Source organism: Chaetodon trifascialis, chromosome 2, assembly GCF_039877785.1.
Source record: "Chaetodon trifascialis isolate fChaTrf1 chromosome 2, fChaTrf1.hap1, whole genome shotgun sequence".
Taxonomy (NCBI): Eukaryota; Metazoa; Chordata; class Actinopteri; order Chaetodontiformes; family Chaetodontidae; genus Chaetodon; species Chaetodon trifascialis.
In genome coordinates this window covers 15092783-15117275 of record NC_092057.1, presented here as the reverse complement: position 1 = coordinate 15117275, position 24493 = coordinate 15092783, and the positions used below count along the sequence as shown (strand labels likewise).

The 24493-nt window shown below is 39.6% G+C and overlaps 1 protein-coding gene across 1 annotated transcript in view; it reads right to left on the bottom strand.

Annotated features, from left to right (window-relative positions):
- The window catches only part of LOC139339943 (complement C3-like), a 30775-nt gene extending 6384 nt beyond the window's left edge, over positions 1-24391 (bottom strand). The window contains exons 1-35 of the mRNA XM_070975410.1: positions 24306-24391; positions 21999-22197; positions 20613-20775; positions 20204-20292; positions 18700-18788; positions 17983-18065; positions 17809-17896; positions 16769-16871; positions 16288-16408; positions 15316-15431; positions 14903-15046; positions 14638-14737; positions 14428-14522; positions 14127-14318; positions 13853-14008; positions 13143-13277; positions 12206-12318; positions 12015-12103; positions 11446-11585; positions 9704-9916; positions 6706-6769; positions 6527-6616; positions 5348-5554; positions 5139-5214; positions 4872-5031; positions 4642-4737; positions 4212-4362; positions 3888-3973; positions 3238-3315; positions 2944-3099; positions 2065-2127; positions 1392-1473; positions 1169-1217; positions 765-855; positions 560-649 (exon numbers count right to left, since the gene is read on the bottom strand). Of these exons, the coding sequence (XP_070831511.1) occupies positions 560-649; positions 765-855; positions 1169-1217; positions 1392-1473; positions 2065-2127; positions 2944-3099; positions 3238-3315; positions 3888-3973; positions 4212-4362; positions 4642-4737; positions 4872-5031; positions 5139-5214; positions 5348-5554; positions 6527-6616; positions 6706-6769; positions 9704-9916; positions 11446-11585; positions 12015-12103; positions 12206-12318; positions 13143-13277; positions 13853-14008; positions 14127-14318; positions 14428-14522; positions 14638-14737; positions 14903-15046; positions 15316-15431; positions 16288-16408; positions 16769-16871; positions 17809-17896; positions 17983-18065; positions 18700-18788; positions 20204-20292; positions 20613-20775; positions 21999-22197; positions 24306-24391 (4053 nt within the window). The remainder of the gene's footprint in view (positions 1-559; positions 650-764; positions 856-1168; positions 1218-1391; positions 1474-2064; positions 2128-2943; positions 3100-3237; positions 3316-3887; positions 3974-4211; positions 4363-4641; positions 4738-4871; positions 5032-5138; positions 5215-5347; positions 5555-6526; positions 6617-6705; positions 6770-9703; positions 9917-11445; positions 11586-12014; positions 12104-12205; positions 12319-13142; positions 13278-13852; positions 14009-14126; positions 14319-14427; positions 14523-14637; positions 14738-14902; positions 15047-15315; positions 15432-16287; positions 16409-16768; positions 16872-17808; positions 17897-17982; positions 18066-18699; positions 18789-20203; positions 20293-20612; positions 20776-21998; positions 22198-24305) is intronic.
- Positions 24392-24493: the final 102 nt, after the last annotated feature.

Below are 24493 nucleotides of genomic sequence, written 5' to 3'. Positions count from 1 at the left end.
GTGTGTGTGTGTGTGTGTGAGAGAGAGAGAGAGAGAGAGAGAGAGAGAGAGAGAGAGAGAGAGAGAGAGAAACACAACTTGACTTCAGCTGTTTTTTTCGCCCATGAAATAAACATTCACAAACTGACAGGTTACATGGGTAAATGTAATTTTCTCAATGGCATTTTTAAAAAATACCATGAGATAATTTTGGTGAACTGACCCTTTAATGGCCGACAGACCCAGTGAGTGTTTACTGACCGCTGACAAATCAGGGTACAGTTTCCTGCATTTTGGGAGAGATCACCAAGTAACTCTTTTGAGGTCTATTGATATAACTGAGGAGCTCCACTGGGTGAGTATGAAGAATTAAAAGTCAACCTGACCTCAATTTAAAGAGGGATCGAAATATCATTTTTCACAGCTCCACACTGTGTGCAAATATATAAAGATAAAAACAAGACAACAATAAAGGCGAAACAGGACAACACGATCTTAAATGTTCCTTCTTCTTCTTAATAAACTTACTTGAATTTCATAAAGGGAACCAGAGAGGAAAGGGGACAGAGGGAAGTCTTACCTTGTCCAGGTAAATGATGAGTGAGCCTCTTTCTGACAGATATCTGTCCATCTCATAGTTTGCAATGGTGTAGGCAGGTTGTCTGGACAGCTACACACACACACACACACACACACACACACACACACACACACACACACACACAAGAATTAGAAGACTGTCTGAGCCTGTATGTTTATGTGTTTGTGTATATATAAACTCTTACTATGTGAAGGTCATTCATGTTAGCACTGAAGCCAGTTAGCAAGCCAATTTCCAGGACTGACATGGATGCATCACGCTCCCTGTCCCTAAACCTGTACAGGAAAGGGACAGCATGATTAAAATAATAATAATAATAAGCCCTTTGTGCAATCTAAAATCCAACAATCTTGAAGCTTTAAAAGGTTTTCAAATATCACGTTAAACGATGGGGAAAGGTAGGCTGGGACAGAGTAATAGACAACATTTCTTAACCTGTGCAGATTTTGGGGCACAGAGAGCAGGAAAATCAAAACTAGAGTAAAAAATGAACAACAATACAAGAATGAATCAAACATCTAGCGTGAAGAAATGAAACAATGTCGGTGGTCATGGTTGTAGAAAATGTTATCTCTGCATTGTACTTACAAAACCTCTATTTTCAGCTTGTAGACAGTCTCATCGTCATGCAGTTTCTCTGCAGAAGCAAAGTATTTGATGAGTTTTTAGTTTAATCGTGTCTCTCATAAAAGAAAAATACTTGCCAGCAAAACCAACCAACCAAACAAAAGCAAGACAAAGACAGCTGAAATAAAAACAAACAAGAGCAAGCGGAAAAACAGACAGAAAGAGAAGGAGGATCCCAAATTACCTGGGAGGAGCTGCACTGACAAGTTAAACCTCTGACAGTCACTTTCCTTTTCTTTAGGCAGAGCGTAATAAAGCGACGTCACCTGTTGTAAAACAGCCAGAAATGATCAGACTCCCAAAAACAGCGCAAGATAAATTCAAAAACTAATTTTAGAAAACAAGAGTATCACTTCTCATTTAAAATGCATGATATCATCCCGTTCAGCCAACCTTCCAGGGGATACTGTACACAGCTTTTAGGTTGACTAGACAACAAACATGTGTTTGCCTTATTGTTTTGACATGTTGGTCTGTCTATTGGCTGCAATTAATCAGTGTTCTACACTCCTTGTCCTTGTTCTGAGACCTTTCCTCGGTGAGTTACTAAGTAAACAATGCCAGGGTTTGCTGATACATCTAAGCAGACTAACCAATCACAGTTTACCATAAAGAAGAAGCTCAAGGAGCTGAGGGAAGCTTTCACTGCACTATCATGACTGAACCTTTTTACTGGTTAAAACGGAAGACCAACACCGGCACTGCATCGTTTGGTGCAGCACAAGACATTTCAACATCATTCACACCAAAATAACTATGAGACATTTTGAATACATCCATAATCTATACCTAGGATTCAAGAAGGACACAGCAATACACGACACTTAAATATCAAACAGAAAATGTGTTGTACTTACAGTCAGCGTTGCTTCTCCACTTCCTGTGGCAGTCACGCTCACATTCTGGTTTATACCACTGATCTGTTGAGATTTAAAATATGCATGTGTGCAAGCAAACATACTCAGTACACACACATGCAAAGGTAAGGCAATCAGTAGAAATCTTCACTGGGATCAAGAGATCATTTGAAACAAATACACACCAAAGTGAAGAATTCTGACGTTAAAGCCAATTTTATATTTTTAGCATGGAAACATATTGAAGGAGCCACTTGTTCGGACAAATCCAGAGAGTGATGAGAACCCTGCAGCTCTGTTTTTTCCCTGATCTCACTTCTTTATTGCATTATATTTATTTGATATCCATTCGATCTTAATTGCTGCTCTATTTTCTGTCTTATTTGTCAGATTCTCTGTTTAACTTTCATGTGTGTTTCTTTAAAATATAATGTTTGAGCATTGCTGGAGGGAGCCTGACATTTAAGAGTTTCATTGCCAGTGACTGCTCCTCTGTAACGACTGTGGATATGACAAAAAAGAATTTGAACTTAAAGCCCAAACACTTTTTTCTCAGGAGCTGTTGGTTGCCAAACCAGGTCTGAAGCTCTGATATTGTATGTTGAACATTAAGCCTGAGTTGCACTGACTTTGTGAGTGTAGCCTCTAAAATACAGGTTGAGCTGAAAGAATTTGTGTTACTACAGCTTCATGTTGGATGACTCATTGTTAAGTGAGCGCAAAAATGGCTCTAGTGAATGCAGCCACCAGGTTTGTTCCCAACAGAGTCTGAGTTGCTGTACTTATCTGATCACTGCTGGAAACGCTGACTTTGTAGCTCATACTGTGTGTGTGTGTGTGTGTGTGTGTGTGTGTGTGTGTGTGTGTGTGCATTCTCACTTGAGATATTCTTGTGGCGTAGTGGTTGTTGCTGTTGAAGTTGTACTTCTCAGGCTTTGACCTGTCTGACAACAATATGTCCACATTCAGATCATATTCTGGTTCTTTAGCACTGGCCCAGTACTCAGCTACAGCCTGGTACACCATGAGGGTAGCCTGAAGAGAGAGACATAGTCAATTTAACTTGAGCTCGTATTATCTAACAAAAAACAGACAAAACAGCGTTAAAAAGCTTAAAAATACACACATACAGTAAAAGCTCCCAGACAGAGAATGACATGAGTCCTGTGTTACCTGAGTTGATCCATAGCCTCCTCCCACCTTCTGCTGTTGACTGAACCACCTGACAACAGGTCTGGCATCTTCTAAGGCCTTTATCAATAGAGGGCAAGAATGGAGAAGAAGAAATCATTATTCTTTTAAAATAAGAAGCATGAAAACTACAGCAAAAGACAAACCCTTGTCCTTTTACTCCAGTTTAAGAAGTTTCTGTGATACTTTTAGGCAACAACTTTAATCTCAACAACTATAAGATTAATAAAACTTTACCTAGAGCCAAAAATTTGTTTGACATTAGTGGTTCAGAGTGAATTATCTTCACAATTCATGGGTGGATTATCCTTTGATAATCCTGTTTTTTATTGCCATCATAAGGTATAAAAAAATGACTTGCATTTATGACCATAAACCTGCAAAATGACATTCATGCAAGATGTCACCCTAGGCTGCACTTTGTGTTTAGTACTAATTAGCAAATACGTGCTAACCATCAGCATGTTTTGTCATTGTGAGCATGCAAATTGCAATTACAGTTATGTATAGTAATTGACACAAAAACATAAGGAAAATGCCTGTTTTGACCCATCTGCTTTTTTAATGTAGTAACATGGATTATGACTGTTTTTGTTTGTATTGTGGGACACACATAAGTGGCACATGCTCACCTCGGCCCTGACAAGAGCAAGAAGAGCGTAAGCTGTGGTCTCCAGTGTGTAAATATGTCCCTGAGGTACCGGCCAGTGGGACAACGCTAACATGTACACACACAAGCACACACACACAGACACACACACAGACACACACACACACACACACACACACACACTTTTTAGTACTGTGCTTCATTGCCGATCACGTCCCAAAACCTTTCATGTTCATTTCCGTATGTCTGGACCTGAAAAGCACACATACACACACTGACACCTACAAAGTAATCACACAGCAGATCTTACTTCTGATCATGTTTTATAAATATCATGTGCGTAAACCTGTGGAGACAAACTTGAAGAGGATCTCCCGGTTCACTTTGTTTTCATTGGCCAGGGCATATGATGTCATGGCAACAGCATATGGGTTGGTGAGGTGGGGCAGATGCCTCTCCAGGTAGGCCACTGCTTTGTTTATACTGCCTGGAAGTCTCTGGAAAAAAAGAAAAGACACCTAATGATTAGAAAGAACCATATCCGGACTGCTTGGCCAGCCTGCTGAATGGTGGACGGTAGCTGCCTTTAGTCCATTTCCTTGCAGACAAACTCTCTAGCTGTCCTGAGTCCTGATTGTTCCCTCTCTTGTACTCTCCTGTGGTTTGCTTTATCAGGAAAACTGATGAGTGGACTTTTTTCAAAAGCAAGAGGAAGAAATCAGTAAACAAAAGAAAAGGGTAGAAGAGAAAAAAACAAATGGAAGTGAGATACTCACATTAACAGTGGCAGCACAAATCACTCGCGACGCTTGCATAGCTATGAGGCAGAAGGCTGTCATGGAGGCTCCTGAATCTGCACCATACACATCACCCTACACATGCCCACGTACGCACACACACACACACACACACACAGAGAAAAGTGTCTTTTTATTTTTATTTATTTATTTTATGTGAAGCACCAGGATTAAGAAAGAACTGCTATCACTAATATCAGCGCACACACCGTCATCTCTCTGTGGGACACCCTTCCAACTTCTCTGAACATGCCGTCAGGTTGTTGTACGTTGAGAATCAGAAACTTCACAGCGTCACAGATGACGTTGCTTGGCACTGCCACCAGATTATTGGCCATGACAAACACCTTGACAACATAAGCTGTCAGCCTTAGAGAGGAGAGATGGTGTAACCGTTTCACACATACAACATGTTAATGTTGTTAATGAACTTAAACATGTTCATGTATGAGTTTATGGATGTTTGGATGCCTCACCAGGTGCTACTTTGGTGACTGCTCCACACAGAAAAAGACCCATCATTTTTACGGAAGGCAAGCTCATTTTGGTAGCCTGAACAAAAGAGAAACACACAAGCTTTTTCATGACTGCCATTCATCTCTGCTGAATCTTGAGGAGTTTCATTAAACTGGGCTCCTCCATTGAACAATAATTTCTGGTACCTGTACTAACAAATGAAGCTTACCGGTTTTGATGTATTGGAGAGCCTCGCTTCGTTTATGTAAGCCCACAGTTTCCCACTGGTTGGTTTGGTCCAAATATATGGTTGCAATGACAGACAGGGTCATGTGCATCATGTTTGACTCTCCAGAGCCTCTGGGCTCATAGATCAGAGAACCCATAGAGTTCCCACTAATGACATTTGGCAATAGTTCACTTATCGGGTCTTTTCCTGTGTGGACACAGATAAAGGTCCCCACAAGGTGGTTACTTGCAACCACAATGCAATGACATCTTTGGCAACATTAACAATTAACAATGAAAAAGGAGAATATACAGGCACACAATCACATTACATTGGCAAACACAACATAGTGGGCCGTATTAACATACTAATGCAAAGTTAGTGGTAGCACAAATGCAGCTGCAGCTGCAGTTGAGATTTTGCTTATGAATTTTGTTGCTCATTTTGCCATTAAATAGTGCTTGTATTTCCAAATGGTCAGACTAGGAGTCAAACAAGGGCTGATAACAATAACTAACATTACAAATTGTTAGTAATCCAGGACTGATAACCGATATACGTAACAGATACACATTTGCAGTAAAAATAACATTCTTGAAAATTTTGAATAACATAAATCCCAACACAAAACACAAATATGATTATGATAATATGATTATTACAGCAAAAGAGCTTTGGAAAGCCTGGCTGGGATGGCATGATTGTGTGCATGGAAAGATTTACATATGACTGAACACAGTGTCTCTGTTTGCTGAGGCTTCATTTCAGTGTCCTGAAACATGCTCTTCTACCACAGAACAAATTTACAGTGATGCACGTATATATGCTGTGACCGTGCACAACTATTTTCCACTGCAGTCTGAGCTGAAGATAGTTGAACTTTACAATTTGCCACAGCAGCTCACTGTATGACCACAGCAACCACACAGACCATACAAGAAATAAAGCAGGAACTAATTTCACTGAGATCTGAATTATACACTTTACACGTATATTACACTATGAACAAAAAAGCAGAACATCATGGAGCAACATCAGCTTGTTTATGATGTTAGTTAGCTAAACCTGCTAACTAATGATGTCATATTGCTGATCTATTTTAAAGTTCAACCTGCTCTATTTAGCTACATGGTAAAATTAGAGTTTCCAGTTTCAGAAAAATATGTCCCTTGAGCTCACCTGTCACAGAGATTTGCATGCTCACAGGTGTGTTGGGAACCAAATCTCTCTGAGGAATTCCAACATTGATGATTTCCTGTTGTCTACCATCTAATGGGAGAGATAGTTGGCAAATTAGGGAATTACAAATTTAGAGAATGTTTTTTTACTGAATGCAGCTATTTCAACAGGAAACTTACCAACACCTCTCGTAGCAGGGTCTAGCCTTACAATATTCAAGGCTTTCACCAGTACACCTTCAGGCTGGAAAAACAGCAGTTAATGAATACTTCAGAAATGCCAACCATTTTTAAGTAAACCTGTGTGACAAAATACAATGGGGCTTGCAAGTTAAAGTTAAAATTCTTACTCTTATTTCCAGTTTGATTGAAAAACTTGATATTCACAAATAAAATGAGCATCAAACATTATTATTTTCATCCCCCATGTAGCGTCTAAATACAGCCTCTCAGCTGGAGATGTCTGTGCAGATTCCCAGTCATCCAGGTCATGGTTATCCAAGGAGGGTAGCATCTAGATACCTGAAAACATTTCACCTTTCATCCAGGGGGCCTGTTCAGTTCTAGGTGAGTGGTGGGGAGTCCCAAGTATTTATGACCCCACAACCCCACAGAGGGTAAATGCCTGGGACTCCCCACCAGTCACACATGCCCTTGATTCAACCCTCCTTGGATTCTCATTTGTTTATTTTTTTTATTTTATTTTATTTTTAGCACATGTTAAAAAGTCAGCATTACAATTACCATAGAAAAATTGACAATCACTGATATAAGAACTTCTTTTTTAAAAAGAAAAAAAGGGAAACATGCAAGGAGGTCCTAAAAAACCCTCAAGGGGCTTGACAAGAGGACTTCCCTAGATAAACATTAAATTGGATATTGTCATATGCATAAAGGTATAAAATCACTTGGAAGCTCACACAGGAGCACGCGCTCACACACACTCGCACACATACACAGCTCAGGTGGGTATTATTGATACAGCAAGATATTTTTCACTGATTTTTTTAAATGATTCATAAGAAAGTTTAACAAAGTGGGGAGGAAGTGAATTCCATAACTTGGTTCCTTTGTAAGAGATCTTAAATTGGGATGGTGTAGATGATGTAGAAAGTGGGAAGTGTTTTATTTAAAGAACCATATACAAATTGAATAATTTGGAAACTATTAATCTGATAAATATTGAGAATGCCGAATTTACGAAACAAAGGTAATGAATGACTTCTTGAGGCTGAAAGGGCAATGATCCTCATTAGTTGTTTTTGTTACTTAAAAATTGGTTGCAGTTTTGTTTGGCGAGTACTGGCCCAGGCAATGTTGCAGTAGCTGCTAAAAGGATAAATCATAGAATAATATAGGTTGAGGGAGACTTTTGTGTTTAAAAGATAATGAATTTTTCCAATTATCCCAATATTTTTTGCAATTTTAGATGAAATAAGTGAAATATGAGGTTTCCAAGATAGGTTTTTATCAATTAGTACACCAAGAAAACGAGTCGAATCAACATTAGTTATTGAAACATTATCAATCAACACTGTTATATTCTCGTCGAGTTTCTTGTGATTGTTACTAAACAGAATAAAATTTGTTGATTTTGAACCATTTAGAGACTTTATCTAATTCTTCACTGACAACTTTCGCAATTACATTAGGATTTCCATGGGAAAAAAACAAACTAGTAGCGTCAGCAAATAAAATTTTGGATAGTTGATTTGATACATTGGACAAATCGTTAATATAAATAAGAAATAACAATGGCCCGAGGATAGATCCCTGGGGAACACCACATTTTATAGTGAGAGGAAGGGAGTTCACTCCTTACAGATTGTTTCCTGTGGTCCAAGTAACTGGTAAACCACAACAATGCTTGCTGACGCAGTCCCAAATATTTCAGTTTTTGCAACAAAATAAAGTGATCTACAGGGTCAAAAACTTTTGACAAATCTAAAAAAAGTTCCAATAGTGTGTTCTTTGTTATCATTGGCTCTATGTAATTCATTAGTAAGATGGGTGATAGCCATGTAGGTAGAACGAGATTTCCTAAAACCATATTGATGTTTGTATAATATTTCATTCTTGTCAAGGTAGCTCAATAATCTGTTATAGGCTAGCTTTTCAAGAATGTTTGAAATAGAGGGTAGAATGGAAATTGGTCTGTAGTTAGTAAATATTGCAGGATCTTCAGCTTTTTATATGGGAATGATTTTGGCCATTTTTAATTCCTGGGGCACAATTCCAAAAAGTTAAATATATGTGTCAGTGGTTTGATAATGGCAACAGAAACCACTTTAAGTAGCTCTGCACTTAAATTATCATAACCTGGAGCTGAGTTCTTCAAAGAGCCTAATATCTCAGAGACTTCACTGCAGGTAACAGGGCTTAGATGAAGTCCACCAGTAAGGGGTGGTGTTATAAATTGAAGTGGGCTGTCATTGACCACAGGAATTTTAGAGGCCAATGCTGGTCCCACTTCGGTGAAAAACTGATTAAAGTTGTGGGCTATAATTATAGGATCCTTTATTAGTAATCCATTGATTCTAAATTCATTGGGAAAAGATTTCTGTGTTTTTCTTTTGTTGAGAATTTTATTAATGATACACCAGAGTGCCCTCGTGTTATCTTTACACTTGGAGAGTTCGGTACTGAAATAATGTTTCTTAGCCCCCCTAATAATATGATTTAATTTGTTTCTGTATTGTATAAATTGCCTATCATGAAATGGAGTAGGATTAGAGAGATATTTTTTGTATAGTTTGTGTTTATTTCTAAGGGACTTGATAATTCCTATGGTTACCCATGGCTTTGTTGGTTTAGAGTGAGACTGAGAATTCCTATTCTTTTCAGGAAAGGCAACATTGTAGGATTTAATTACTTTATTAATGAATACGGTGTATGCCCTCTGTGGGTCATCCAAGTCCAAAACAGTATCCCATGAAAGATGTTCAATCTGCTCCTTAAATTGGTTAATAGTAAATGTGTTGATTAATCTATAGGTAGATGGGTTGGAGTCATTGTCTATAATACTCATCAGTCCAATGTTGGTGCAGCAGGCTTGAATCGGCCACACTTGCATGCAAATCAGACAGTTGCTGTACAGGTTTGTGATGTAAATGTCAAGTTTAAATCTTGTGCTGCTTCATAACTTAACTTCAGAGAATACAGACTGTGTTTCTCTTACCACCACCTGCAGCATCTTCATGATTCCATCATTGAGAGACGAGTCTTTAACAGCTGCTTTGACCTCAATGCGATGTTGTCCTTCCTTCATGGGAATAATGATGAAGGGTACAGATCTTGTAGATTGGGGTCCAACTCTAACGTCCTGACGATACCTCCCAAGGTTAGAAGCTACACTGCACATATGCTCCTCCTCAATCAGGTCCACACGCACCTGAAACAGGTAAGGGTGGAGGGGTGGAAGAAGAAAGAGATCTGAATCACAGGTGTGTTTTACAAAAGTGATGTTTCCAGGGATCACTCACTCCACCATTACAATCATTGAAACACACAAACACACAATTCAAGCATAAGGACATGAAAAATTCCCTATATTAAATTTACAGTACAGAATGAAATTGGTTTAACAAAAGAAAACTTTATTACTGTATGACATACCAAGTACTGGGATTAACTGAAGAATTTAGCCAATATTTCATGTTGTATAATGAACATTGGTTGAAACAGTGTACAGTACTGTAGTACTGTAAATACTGTGTATTTCCTTCCAAAATTTTTTCAAGCATATGCTTGCTTACTTTTCACCCTGACTCTCGTCACTTCTATCTAAGTTAAAACCGTTGCCTTTGATTGATTCTTTTCTTTATTGCACTTTCATTTCCATTATTGTATTTAGAGCAACTTACAATTAATTACTACACTGTAACCATATTTTATTTGATTTTTGTCTCAAAATTTTGTGTGCCTAATTTTTTGTGTTTTTTTAAAATTTGCTTTTATTTTATGTTAATTGATTTTATTCAGTGTTTTGTTGCTCATTTTGAAATGTCTTTCTAACACTTTTCTTTGGCTATGTAGCACTTTTAATTATGATTGAAATGTGCCATAAAGCTGCCATGTCTTGCCTAAAGCTTTATTAAATTTAGGACAGTGACAGGAATAATGATATCTACCATTAAATTAAACCATCAACATCTTTGGAAATACCCTTATTACCTTTTCGGTGGGGAGTAAGATGAGAAGATTGATGCTACTTTCATAGTTTTTTGTTGAATATAAAGGTACAGCCAACAGCTAGTTAGCTTAGCTAAGACTGGAAACAGGGAAAGCAGGCTCCTGCACCCACGAGCCCCTTTTAATCGCACTACTTAGAACCAAGATCCTAAAAAAAGTTGGGGCCCTGTGTAAAACAAATAAACATAAAATAAACATTCATTCTGAATTTGATGATGCTGGCAAAGATTCTAGCAATTCAAACAAAAAACAAAGTGTAGACAACAATGTGCCATTTTATGCACGTTACATTCGGGACAGTTTCTTTTTGCTTTCTTTGCTGCCAGTGTACACAGGATTCTGCTGCATCATGAGCAAACTAGCTGCTGTGTTTGTGGCCACCGGTTCAGTGTCTGGAGTAGTGCTAAGCTAGGCTAACTATGTCCTGACTTCAGCTCCACACTTAACATAAGTTCTTCTCTTAGTCTTGGAAAGAATACAAATAAGCAGATTTCCCTAAATGTTTAACTATTCCTCTAACAAGAAGATTGTGAGTATAAAATGTGGAGATGCACAACATCAACAGAGGTTGATGATGTGCACTGCTGGAGTTAATTTTTGAATCACACGCAATTTCCTTTAAATTTCCTAATTCAAATTAAAAACTGCACTGAGCATTTGCAAGGAGTAATTTTCATAATAAACTTGCCATCTGTCCTTAAACACAAGAGCTGAGTACGCCAGGCTCACCGTGATAGAATCTGGGCTGTAGTTATGGAGGATAGCCTTAATTTCTAGCTGCTCTCCACGGACAGCAGAGTATGGCAGTCTGAGATCAATGTAGAAGTCCTTCCGGACAATGACCTCTAATGGTTCACTGACACAGATACCTTTAAAATCAAGAAAAAAATAAACATGAAGTAAAACAGAAGGAAGAGAATGAGGGGAAGAAGATGTGAAGTGGTGCAGCATAATAAGTGTTTAAAATCAAAATCTTCATTAACCGACTGAATCCTCAAAGGATATTTCACACTGAATCATATATATTGTGTATATATTGTAAAAATCCATTTATGTGTCATGTCGTTACAACTCTTCAATAGGAACTGAAAGTTTCATCAAACACACAAACAAATGTATTGGAACGTTATAGACGTGTTGGCATTTTGATGCTCTTTGACAGCTTGTAGGGAATAAGAGGGGGGAAATACAACAAAGGACTGAAACAGGATCAAACCAAAAAAATGCAGTTATCTGCTCAAAGAAAGCCTGTATAGCCACAATGAATTTAAAGAAAAGAAAACGGAAAAGTCACTCACCATGAGTTCTTGACAGACTGATGCCAGTGAGCTGCCAGGTTGTGACTGAATCTTGCAAAGGAACATTTTTAACGAATGACGTGGAAAAACTGAAACAAAGACAAGTGTTATCAGCTTCAGTGGAAAAGAAATTCCACTAAAGCTGAAATTTTTGACGTGATATGACTGTGTGTATATTTCTGTCATCTCACCAGTTCGGTGTGTTTCGAGGGCAAGGAGGCAGTTCGATATCTGCCCACAGCCAACTGTCAGGGAACCTGCTGCGAGAAATGATTTCAGCGCTGTCCATGTAACTGTAATCCTCCTCACCTGAAGTGTCGTTAAAAAGGTAGCAATTTTCATTGATTTTTATCAATTATCCAGGGCCTCCCCAGTCCCTTCCGTTAACAGAGAAAATTAATAAATGGCCGTAACAACCATCTACCTATAATAAATGGTTTGAGCAATCTAACCAGAACATAGTCACAACAAGTAGGAGCTGCTGTAGCCATATTCACACGAACTGGCATGCACAAGCTCAGTGATGATGTGATTATTGGGTAACTTGAGCGATGATTCTTACCGAAACTTGAGTGGAAGTCCATTATGGTGCTGGCTCGTTTGCTCCTGCTTGAGGCTGGACACCTTAAATCTGTATAGTATAAGCATAAACCCAGTCTACATGCTGTCTGTCGTGTCATACTGTTAGAATAAGGAGGGGTAATTTGACACATTAATGTCCCTGTATCCAAACACAATAAAATGCATTATTAAAAAAAACACACGAAGGAACAACTGCTTTAACTCCTCAGCCTTGTGTTTATCGCGTTTGAATGCGTGTTTCTGTCAATGGAGTCTGGTGGCTTTAAGGAGAGTGACATAATGGCTGTTTCTAGTTTTTAAAAAAGGATCTTACTCATTAAAATGAAGGTCTGTCTCTGCAGGGATTCTTTCCATAATGTCAGTAGCAAAAAAAGTGGATGTACAGAATGAGATTGCAGCCCATTTTGCAGCAGCAGCACTCTTGCTGCTCAATACTGGACCATTTTCAAAAACTGCTGTCCCCTTAAGTCACTAGTAAACTCTAAACATAACTATTTAGAATAAGAGCAGTAAAAGGAGGAAAAGAGTCAGAGTGGAGAATGAAGCAGCATCACCTTGTCGATATGGAGTCCCAGAAGCAGTGGACTCGAACAACAGCCCAGCATCATAGAACACACTCATGCTGTCCTTCCCTCCACCAGGTGTGCAGCCTGTGTCGTACTTCTCTACAATCTCCCACACCTGAGCAAAGAGGAAGCCATCACACGGAAATACAATCAGACAAGGCTCAGTTATGCAAGTTGAATAGCACACCAGCAGAGGTTGAAGTAACGTTTACTCTCACATTAACAAAGTTATTTTTGACGGACACTCCCTCATGTAACAAGAAAAATGCTACATAAATAACGTTTTTTTTTTTTAAATTATTATTATTATTATAATTTGATGATGAAAATGATCAAGAACTTCTCAGAGCTGAACCTCAAGCTCCAGACAGCTTCTCAGCTCCCTGCTTTCAAATGTTAAATCATTTGAAGTGAAATTAAAGTTTATTTTCTTTCTCTGCAGCAACAAAAGTCTGCTATGACATCTGATTACACTGCTGCTGAGTTTGGTGAGAGGGTTAACGACATGAAAAGTAAACAACATGAGCTGAACATATTTGCTGTTTAATGTGGAACCAGCTGATGTTTCTGACAACCTACAACATGAAATCATTCAGCTGCAAAGCAACAACCTGCTACTGAGAGCTGCTCTCAGGTCAGCTTAGCACTGTGTTAGCACATTTTAAAAGACAGAAAGAATAAAGAAATCACCTTTTTCTGGGTGAGGCGGTGCTTGTTGTTCAGGACATAGACGCCTTTGTCAACTGACACCAGTCCCACTGTGGCCTCTGGATCTCCAGTGACCTTCAGGCCAAACATCCTGCGAGGCTCGTAGGAGCTAACGGGTCTCGTTGATTCCACCTTCAACTAAAGACGGAAGAAAGGAAGAACAGATTTGCTTTTACGAAAGCACATCTGTATGCCTTCAACTTCATCAGTTACTGTGTGGGTGTCTGGCTTATCCGCCATCAGTGTTGTGTCTCACCGAGCCCATGCAGGAGTCCTTGACATCCACCCAAACAGAGTCTGACACCACTTCATTGTCATTTGTATGGTAGTAGGCTATGAAGCGGAACGATGGCAGCAAGTCTTTGGTAATAGGAAGTACCAAGGCAATCAGTACTTGGCCTCTTGTCTCGTATCGGCCATATTTCACCAGCTGACCTCTGCTCAAAAGCTGGGAACACAGATGTACACATCAGTACATAAATTCGAGTGTACATACAGCGCAGACACTCAAGCATGATCACCAACACACACGTACACAGGTGCAAAACATCTCTCACCAGGTATGTGATGTCAACTTGTCTATATTGCGGCCTGTTGAGGTTGAGCATGATTTTTATGTTATCCCCTAATTCTACTTCAGTTGTATCCACACCTGTAACAACGACATTCCACAATTAGTACTAGACAGTTAGGAGTGTCTTGTTCATAGTAGTTCGGCAGCACTGACACCACCATCACCACTGACTTTACTTCAGGATGTCCCTCACCTATGTGGAGGTAGTTGTTGCTTTTCGTGGTATATGGGAGGGCCACCATTGTGGCTGATGCCTGTCTTTCACGTGAAATATGAGGATCTCTGGTGCTTGCCTGCAATTAAATTCACACAGTTATGATTAACTATAACTTCTAAAGTGGCTCACAATTGCTGTAGTGTTACCATCCCCTGCTGCCCATTCTTTTATGTTGTGTTTTTGCCAAATATTGCTGTCGTGCAAAAGTTGAAATGAAAATTAAACAATGCTAAAGACATACTGTAATAGTCAGCCGTTGAATGATTCCTGTATTGATGGTAAGCCCTGCCATGCCATGGGCTGTGGTGAAGCCCTGTATCTCACCCGGGTTAACCACCACAGGAACACCTTGTGCCGGAGTGCCGTCTGGATTCACAACTTCAACCTGCCTTCACAGATACAAACAGCTGAACTATCAGAAATCATTTAGTTAAACCCAATTAAATCTCATCAAAATGTGTTTAGGAACAATCTAATATTCTTATAGAAATCCTGTAATATCTTTATTCCAGTAAAATTAAGATAACAGTTTTGACCCAGTGTGTGCAATAATGGGTTATTTAAAGAGCAGTATATTTGTGAGGACATAGCTGTCTTTGTGTTGTTTTTTTCTTTATGAATTTGCGTAAATGTAAATTTAAATAACAACATTACCGCAACATCAAAGGACATTCCTGGTTTGAAATATTTGGGCGTTTTCTTGAAGTGGATGGTGTACAGTGATGAGACAACCTGGATACCTCTCAACTCTGCCTCCACCATTTCACCACCTGTCATGATAAATGCATATTACAATCATCTATTTAAAAATCTGTGACATTTTGTCCTTTCTTCTGAGCTCTGCAAATAAAATCTGTCACAAAAAAAGCTCCCATACTAAAACACAACGCAAGTCTCCTCAATTCATCCAAACAGAAGAAGTTAACAGAGCTGGAGGACATTATACATTAAAGCCATTAAATCCTCAAAAAAAGGAGAAATAAAACATGGTCTATAATCTTACCTAAATCACATAATAGACTAGAAGGGCAGACCAAGGCCAACAGTCCACTTTTTTATGATGTATGCAAATCTGCATCAACATACATATGTCTGGATACACTTCCAAAGCTATTGGAATTAGGTCAAAATATGGTTGTGTCTAGCTGAATCTCATCATCACAGCTGTGATACGGAGTCACTGTATTTCTACGATTGGCTGTTCTGTCACTATTGAACTTCACTGCCCTCTACTGGATTTAAAAATATATTGCATTATTTTGTCAAATCCAAATCCCCTTCCTCAGAATATTAAAGTGAAAAATGCTTCATGTAGCCGCCTTGTGATTTGGCATCCCCTCCAAAATTGAACGGATTCTTTCTTGGCCCATGCTACATCTTTCCACCAAGTTTCATGAAAATCAGGCCAGTAGTCTTTCTGTAATCCTGCTGACTGACACACAAACACACCAACCAAAAAAATAACCCCCTTGGTGGATGAAACAAAGATCATAATAGTAATGAAAACACTCTTGATACTAATGATTATTTCAGACAGTTGAATCAGTATGATCATACGCACAATGAAACTTATTTAACACACACACACACACACACACACACACGCACACACACACATTTTCTTACCATTCTCCGTCAGCACACTGACAGATAGAAATATGGAGCTCCCCATCAGGTCTCTGATGTTGTTGAAGGTCTGTGTGATGTGCTCTCTCTTCAGTGTGACCACTCCATGTCCTCCCACAATCTATTAGGACATAATACAAAAAAACGCACTTTGAAATACAGTCAGTAAACAGTCTGTGGGTTTATTTTCTGAATGTACAAATTGTTGATTCAGCCTGTAATAAATCCAACTGCAGTATCGCTGATGGATTTGGACATGTGGATCTACCAATGCAGCTGTAATATTGCAACAGCAGACATGTGGAAAACAGTAAAGTCCCGAGTCTTGAAGATTTTTTGGCACTGTTGATGCCAAATTGGTGAACAAGTTTGAGGTTTGTCCTTTGTTTCAGTGCAAAAGAAAGCGCAAAAGACTAAAGTCAGGCACATTTTTGTACAATACAAATTGACTGATACATGAAAACAGTAAATATCAGCTCACCTGCACTCTCTGAAGAGAGCCTGGAAAGCTCTTTTTTTGACCCTCTCGCAAAACCCCAAATACCGCATAGGCCGTCCCATCCACCTGTTCACCCAACAGATATCTAAAATCACAAGTCAGTGGTTAACCCCACAATCAGGAAATAACAGAGCAAACAAACCTGAAGGGTTTACTATGAAGCAAGTTCGCCATAGTCAGGCCTTCATTGCATTAGCTGGCTCGATAAAACCTAAAACCCCAGTCGCTGTGTGTCATATGAGTCAACTTCTGCATAAAATGAACAGATCGTGAGTTACACCCTTCAGTCAAAGCAACAGGTTTATAATGGAGTTAAGAAGGATATACAAATATATTATAGCAAAAAGCAACACTGTCAAAAGAGAGGAATGATGGCAGAAAACTGCTGATCGTGTGTTAATATACAGGATGTATTTTACCGCTGGATGCACTACAGTGTCTGTCACTACCTCCCATTTACTTCAAATGTGAAGAGACCTTTGTTAATCTATCTAAGCATGTTTATACACTTTACTCTTGAACTGCATTTAGGTCTGTCCCCTAATGAAGGACATGTGGAGATCACTTTAGTCTCGAGGGGAAATTAATTTTATTGATTGAATATTATCTGTCATAAATACCAATGACTAATCAAGTTTCTAATCTATTGTGTTCTATTAGCAACAGTACCAGCAGTGTAAAACAGACATAATACAAAGTGGTGTGTAGTTATCATCTTCATCATTCTTTTAGTGCATGGAAAATGATGACCGAAAAAAACAAAAAACACAATACGATGCATCCAGTTTGCGCTGCAGTAAATACACGTCTTTGTTCATTACATGTGTACAGCTCAGCCAGTTTAATGTATTTCCTCAGCTGAGAATCTATATTGCTCACAGAGAACTAGAGCTGATGTAAACCTAAAACTTTGAGCGTAGGTGTGCAGCATAAGTGACCTTCTGTCACTGAAAACCAATTAATCTCGCTTCCTAATACACCCTAGTGATCTCTAAAGCTGCAAAACAAAAACCTTCACACACATAGCTTTGATGTCGACGATGAGCTCTTGACTGTCCACGTAGAAGAAGCGGCTCAGAGGTGTCAGTTTAACCTCAAAACTGGGCAGCACTGAAAAATAGAAAACATTTCATTGCATGTCCAATCAGATGAGAAGTCAAAGTTTTAAAGGTGTCAGCGGTCAATGAGGGACTCACCGTATTCTTTGACCTCAAACTCTGCACTGAAGCTCTGCTGTGGGATGTTGCGGAACTTCGCCACCACCTTCCACAGTCCAGGACTACACACAGACACACACACACAAGATCACATCGCAGCCACAAATCAAAGGTTCAGAATATTGATCACAAAACAGACTACAGGTAACAAAGAGGCCTGGAGAGTGTCACTAGGGGCTTATGACACATCCAGAGCCGCTGTATGGGCCAGTATGGTTACATCTGTTTGGGGACAGTGGGTGTCTGTTGCCCACTCAGTTCACAGTCCCTCCTTTCCTCCGAGCGCCTGTCAGCTGCCTCCTCCAGCTCATCTGTCAGTCCTCCATGGATTCAGCTCTCTTTGTGGTGTGTGTGCTGAGAATATATGCCCACAGTTTATTCCCACTTCACATACATGCTTCATGTGTGGCAAACTGACACCAGTGTTAAACCCAAAGGGCACAACAAGGCAAGTTTAGTTTATAATTTTCCCTGTTGGAAGCATCTAAATATTAAACAAGAAGCTCACGGACTGATTGAGGGAACTCCACATATCATGTTGGTCTGCCATGAAAACAATTATCAGTTTGGATAAACTGGCTCCTGTCCTGGACTTGAACCACTTCAGGACTGTGTCTGAGAGTCCAACACAGCTTACTGTGCAGTGACCTGGGCCTTTGACATCGAGCAGGACAAGGACAGTAGGAAATACCTCACCTGACGACAGTACCAAGACGGTAAGATCCAGAGTGAATCCCTGATCTCAGAGAGACAGGAACAGTTTGGACAATGACGCCGCTTGGGTCCTAAAAATAAAAAACATTAAACATTATTAACAGCAAACAGCACCAATTTTCTGATTTCTTTAGATGTTTCTTTTCAGGCCACTGTCTGTGTGGTTGGTTCTCTTGTTAATTTAAGTTACTTTTTAAATTTGCCCATTTATCTTTTGAGGGTTCATGCTGATAAGCTTTGGAAGGCCATGCAGAGTGAGTCCTTTACTGGATGGATGTATTTGGAGCTCCTCAAGAGACATTTTGTACTCCCATTGATAACTGATTATACTACTTTCAGTTCTGCACTATACAGTATACACTGACCAAAAATATAAACGCGGCACTTTTGTTTTTGCTCCCATTTTTCATGAACTCAAAGATCTAAAACATTTTCTATATACACAAAAGATCCATTTCTCTCAAATATTGTTCACAAATCTGTCTAAATCTGTGTTAGTGAACACCTTCCCTTTGCCGAGGTCTGGGGGGGGGGGTCAGAAAACCAGTCAGCATCTGGTGTGACCACCATTTGCCTCACACAGTGCAAGACATCTCCTTAGCATAGAGTTGATCAGGTTGTTGATTGTGGCCTGTGGAATGTTGGTCCACTCCTCTTCAATGGCTGTGCGATGTTGCTGGACATTGGCAGGAATTCAATTCAATATTCCTTTATTAGTCCCACGAGGGGAAATTTCAGGAACTGGAACATACTGTCGTATACGCCGATCCAGAGCATCCCAAACATGGTCAATGGGTGACATGTCTGGTGAATATGCTGGCCATGCACAAACTGGGATGTTTTCAGCTTCCAGGAATTGTCTACAGACCCTTGCAAATGGGGCCGTGCATTATCATGCTGCAACATGAGGTGATGGTCGTGGATGAATGGCACAACGATGGGCCTCAGGATCTCGTCACAGTATCTCTGTGCATTCAAAATGCCATCAATAATATGCTCCTGTGTTCATTGTCCATAACATACCTGCCCGTACCATAACCCCACCGACCATGGGCCCCTCGATCTACAACGATGACATCAGCAAAAGGCTCACCCACACGACGCCACACACGCTGTCTGCCATTTGCCCAGAACAGTGAAAACTAGGATTCATCCGTGAAGAGAACACCTCTCCAACGTGCCAGACGCCATCGAATGTGAGCATTTGCCCACTCAAGTTGCTTACAATGACGAACTGCAGTCAGGTCGAGACCCTGATGAGGACGACGAGCATGCAGATGAGCTTCCCCGAGACGGTTTCTGACAGTTTGTGCAGAAATTCTTTGGTTATGCAAACCGATTGTTGCAGCAGCTGTCTGGGTGGCTGGTTGGATGTGGAGGTCCTGGGCTGGTGTGGTTACACGTGGTCTGGGATTGTGATGCCGGTTGGATGTTGGAAAAACAAAAGTGTTGTGTTTATATTTTTGTTCAGTGTAAAATACAATACCTCAATCTCGATGTTAATTCCAGTATCATATTGAAAGGCCGTCTCCACAGGCTCCATGCCAGGCGTCACTGCAAACATCCTGTAATAGACTGCCAGAGAAAGACAGAAAGAGAAAGCAGTCGCTTATATTATACCACTTATTCCATGTCCACTGTCATCTGCTTGCATTGCGAGGAAACATATAGCTTAAGACCAAACAAGTGATGGCAGGAGTTTCAAAATCCTGGACAATTTTTAAAACTGGTGAGATTCATTTCATGAATTATACGCTCAACACCTAGAAAAACAGCATAGGGTTGCATCCTATGCTACATAAGACAATCTGATAATCAGTGGTGCTTCACAGCCTTATACTATCGAGACATGTAACGAGGGCAGGTTTGCAACAGTGACGTGCTACTGGACTCACTTTTGCTGTTGGGGGTATAGAGGGTCTTGTCAGTCTGGATGAAGATGTAGCCAGACTGGAAGGAGACTAAGACAATCTTCTCCAGAAGTTGGTTAGGGAACTGAGCTTGCAGGTACACATACTGCTTCATGTTGGGATCCTTACTGAACTCATCAGCAGGGATCTGAGGATGATGAGACACAGAATAAGTGAGTAGCAGGATGAGGGCAGTATATCATTAGCAGCTCTGAATGCTGAATAAGATTTTAAAATCTGTTTTCTGTTTGTGCAATGTACAGCGGAGGCAACCAAAATAAAGCTGAAGTTAAAATAAAGTTTACCTCCCCTAACATAATACATCCATACCCTTCTCTGAAATATTCACCTTCTACCTTCAAAGAGACTTTTCTCCCCAAAATGCTAAGTGTTAAACTCTGAAAAACACTTAATGGTCTCTGAACTCCTCTTGCGTCATGTTCTGTCTCCTCCACACACCATGCACGGCCGATCACTGGCAGGTCGAATGCACAGGTAAAACGCAGTCTGTTCAAATTGCAGAGTCACTGATGCACAGGATAAATATAAATCACTGCTGTTGTGCATCACATCTGCTCAGATGTTTGTCAGTGTAACAGGCTGCAGGATCTGAGTTTCCCTCCGTCACTTGTCTTTTCCAAAACTGGCTCCGTAGTTTAAATGTCGCTGAACTGTGTTGCTGTGAACTGACCAGGTTATCGTTACACACACACACACACACACACACACACACACACACACACACACACACACACATGGGAAGGGATTCTGTGCACTGGACTCAGTGCACCCTGTAGTTATACCTACATGGTATCTGCATCCTTTTTGAAATCAAAGGTAATATGTTTAAATACCTTTTTAAAACCTCAAGAAAGACAATTTAATATCCTCTCTTCATCTGACTGAATACATATTAGGACGACTCAATTTTGTTGTTTTTCCACCTCTGCTCAATCACATCTAAAATAATCAAAATGATTTATGCTAAGAATCCAAATTAAACCAAATTATACAATGTGATCCATTGTTGTACATTATAGGAAAAAAGCTCTTCACAAAAAACAAACGTAAGAATCCTCTTAATCTTAATAATAGTCTGCTCAAAACCAGTTTGAACAGCATGATTTTGTCAAAATTAGAATAAAACCAATATGCAATGCACATACGTAAATACTGTCAGGCCTTTTCGAAAACAGGCTAAGACTGAACAACAGGGAGTCTGAATAAGCGTGAGAGTGATCAAGGCCAACAACGGTCCTGTTCCACCACAAGGCTTTCAGTGCACTGTACTTCTGTTATTTCAGAGTGAAATACATTACCACAACGATCTCGATTTTAAATCAGTATTATCCTTCAGGATTTCTACAGTACCGTAATTTTTCCAAAGTCCTGGAATTGTTTTGCCTTTGTAAGGCTCACAGATGTTGATGCCAGCATTTTGGTCTTGGTTGGAAAGTTGTACACGATGATGTCAACATTGGTGTTTTGTTCAAACACGCAATCCTGAATTTCCACAAAGATGTTTTCTGGTCTTCCTACTCGCAGCAGGTTGGGGGCAGACATCACCTCCCTGGAAAGAGAAATATGTATATGTATATGTATATGTATATGTGTATGTGTATGTGTATGTGTATGTGTATGTGTATGTGTATGTGTATGTGTATGTGTATGTATATGTATATGTATATGTATGTAGTGCTGCTTGTACAGAGCTTTGCTGCTGCTCAGGATGTTCAGGAGTTGTGTATACATGACTTATGGGGACATTACATAGACTTACATACATTTCCTGAGGGGTTATCCTAACCATAACCAAAACCACTACTTGCCCACATGCACCAACAGCATGCATGGCCGCCCAGTGAGCAAAACAAAGAACAGAGTAGCTCAGATAACAGCACACAGAGGGAGCATGACTTCATTCTGGACACCATTTCTCCATCATTTCTTTACATAGCAAACAGCTGTTTGCTGCGCTTGAAATGTTATGTCTGATATAAAGAACTTTTAAAGTTTTTATTTTCCATGCATTTTCACAAATATTTGACGTTAACACCAAACACATTCAGCAAAGCCTAAGGCCTTGACCACACACGTATGGATATTTTCCTCTGCATTTGAGCCTCTTGTTTGCACACAAACAGCGTTTTAGGTCAGTAAAACAGAAAGTTCAGATTTTTCTAATCTAAAAAAAAAATTATTTGATGGGCTATTTTCCAAGTGGACTTTTTGAGTTATTATCATACTGTGAGTTTTTGTTGTCCTTATCCCTTGTAAGCAGGTATGGCTACTATGTTCACCATCATAGTTTAGCAAGTTAACATTGGCTAAATAGCACTTAAGACAGACTACAACTTAACTTTTTTTAGGTACTTGGACATAAACATAGGATGCGGATTGTGCTCTTCAACATGGACTTTACACGTAATGAGTGATATATTGATTACCTTGACTAAGATCCAGCACTGGATCAATAAAACATTTCATCACTGCTGTGTTTGTTGTTATGCACCACTGTGCAAACTCAACATTTAGGTAAATTTTCTGGCGTCGTTTGGAAGAATACTGTACTTTGACCTAAGCTAAACAAACATGGGTGAAACGAAACAAAGCTAAACTGATACCGAATCAATACTCTGTAGCCTTTACCGGAAATGCAGAAAATGCCTTGACTTATCTTTGCTCCCATTACATTTTTTGTCTGTTGCATAAGTGCATTTTGTAATTCTTAAAGCATCAGCTATAATCATCGTACTGATTTGTACCAAGCAGTTTCATTTGACACACAAAAGGAGCCAAAAATATAAGTAATCTTGCGTCTGTATGACAACATCCCCTTAAATTGTGTTTCTATATTTCATTTGCCATTGACACTCCCAATCAGTCTGTGTCTATCAAAACTAGTTTTGTTCACATGTTTCTCACATCTACACATTTCTTTGTTAGGCCACTTCCAAGGTTTCTTCCATTTTTTACTGGTCTTCCAAGAGAGCTTGGATGTGTCTGGGCCTGTGAAGCCCATGAGGACATTATTTGACAGAAAGCCCCCAAAACAGTAATACTGATGGAAAAGACATGTACAAATTCATATATACTTAGGAGCTATTCTCGAAATGAATAAAATGTAAATCCTCTCTACTGGACACTCACATTTCACCCAACTTAAGTGAGAACTGTGATAATTACATGATATACAACTAAGACTTGCCTCCTGTGGTGTGGATGTGTTTGAGAAAAGAAAGTCACAGCTGATGAGCTCTAACTGTTTGCTGAACACATGTTAGTGTTTATTATCAATTTTTTGGGCATTACGACAGTATCAGATCATTCAAAGGAAATTATGATGAGGTTACAACAATTGACAGGATATTCACACACAATTACTCGATTATTATGGAAATACAATTAGTTCGAAGGGCAGTGTGCCCCATTTTGTCACAGAAGCTAACTGTAATGAATCAATGGGCCATTTGAAAATTATACATATGAATTCTCTTTGAAAGCAACAAGGAAAACATTGCTCTTGTTGGAAATTTAGCTGTAAAAGTGGCGTACTGAGAATTATTGTCATGACAGAATTGCAGCCAAGACAAGCTGAAGTTTCATTTTCATTTTTCAACCTCAAAGTAATTTAGAACAGACGTTCAGGGTGTGTGAAGATAGGATGGGTCAACTTACAATTGAGATGCATCAGTCAGAGAGGAAAAGGCCAGAAAGGCCAGCAGACACAGCTGAGTCCGACACAACCTCCTTCTCGATCCCATATCTGCAGTCAATGTTGACTCTGGCTCTGTAAAACCCTCCTTTTATCCGCTTACCCCCCCCCCACCCCCACCCCCCCCCCCCCGCACCTTCAGTTCCCCTCA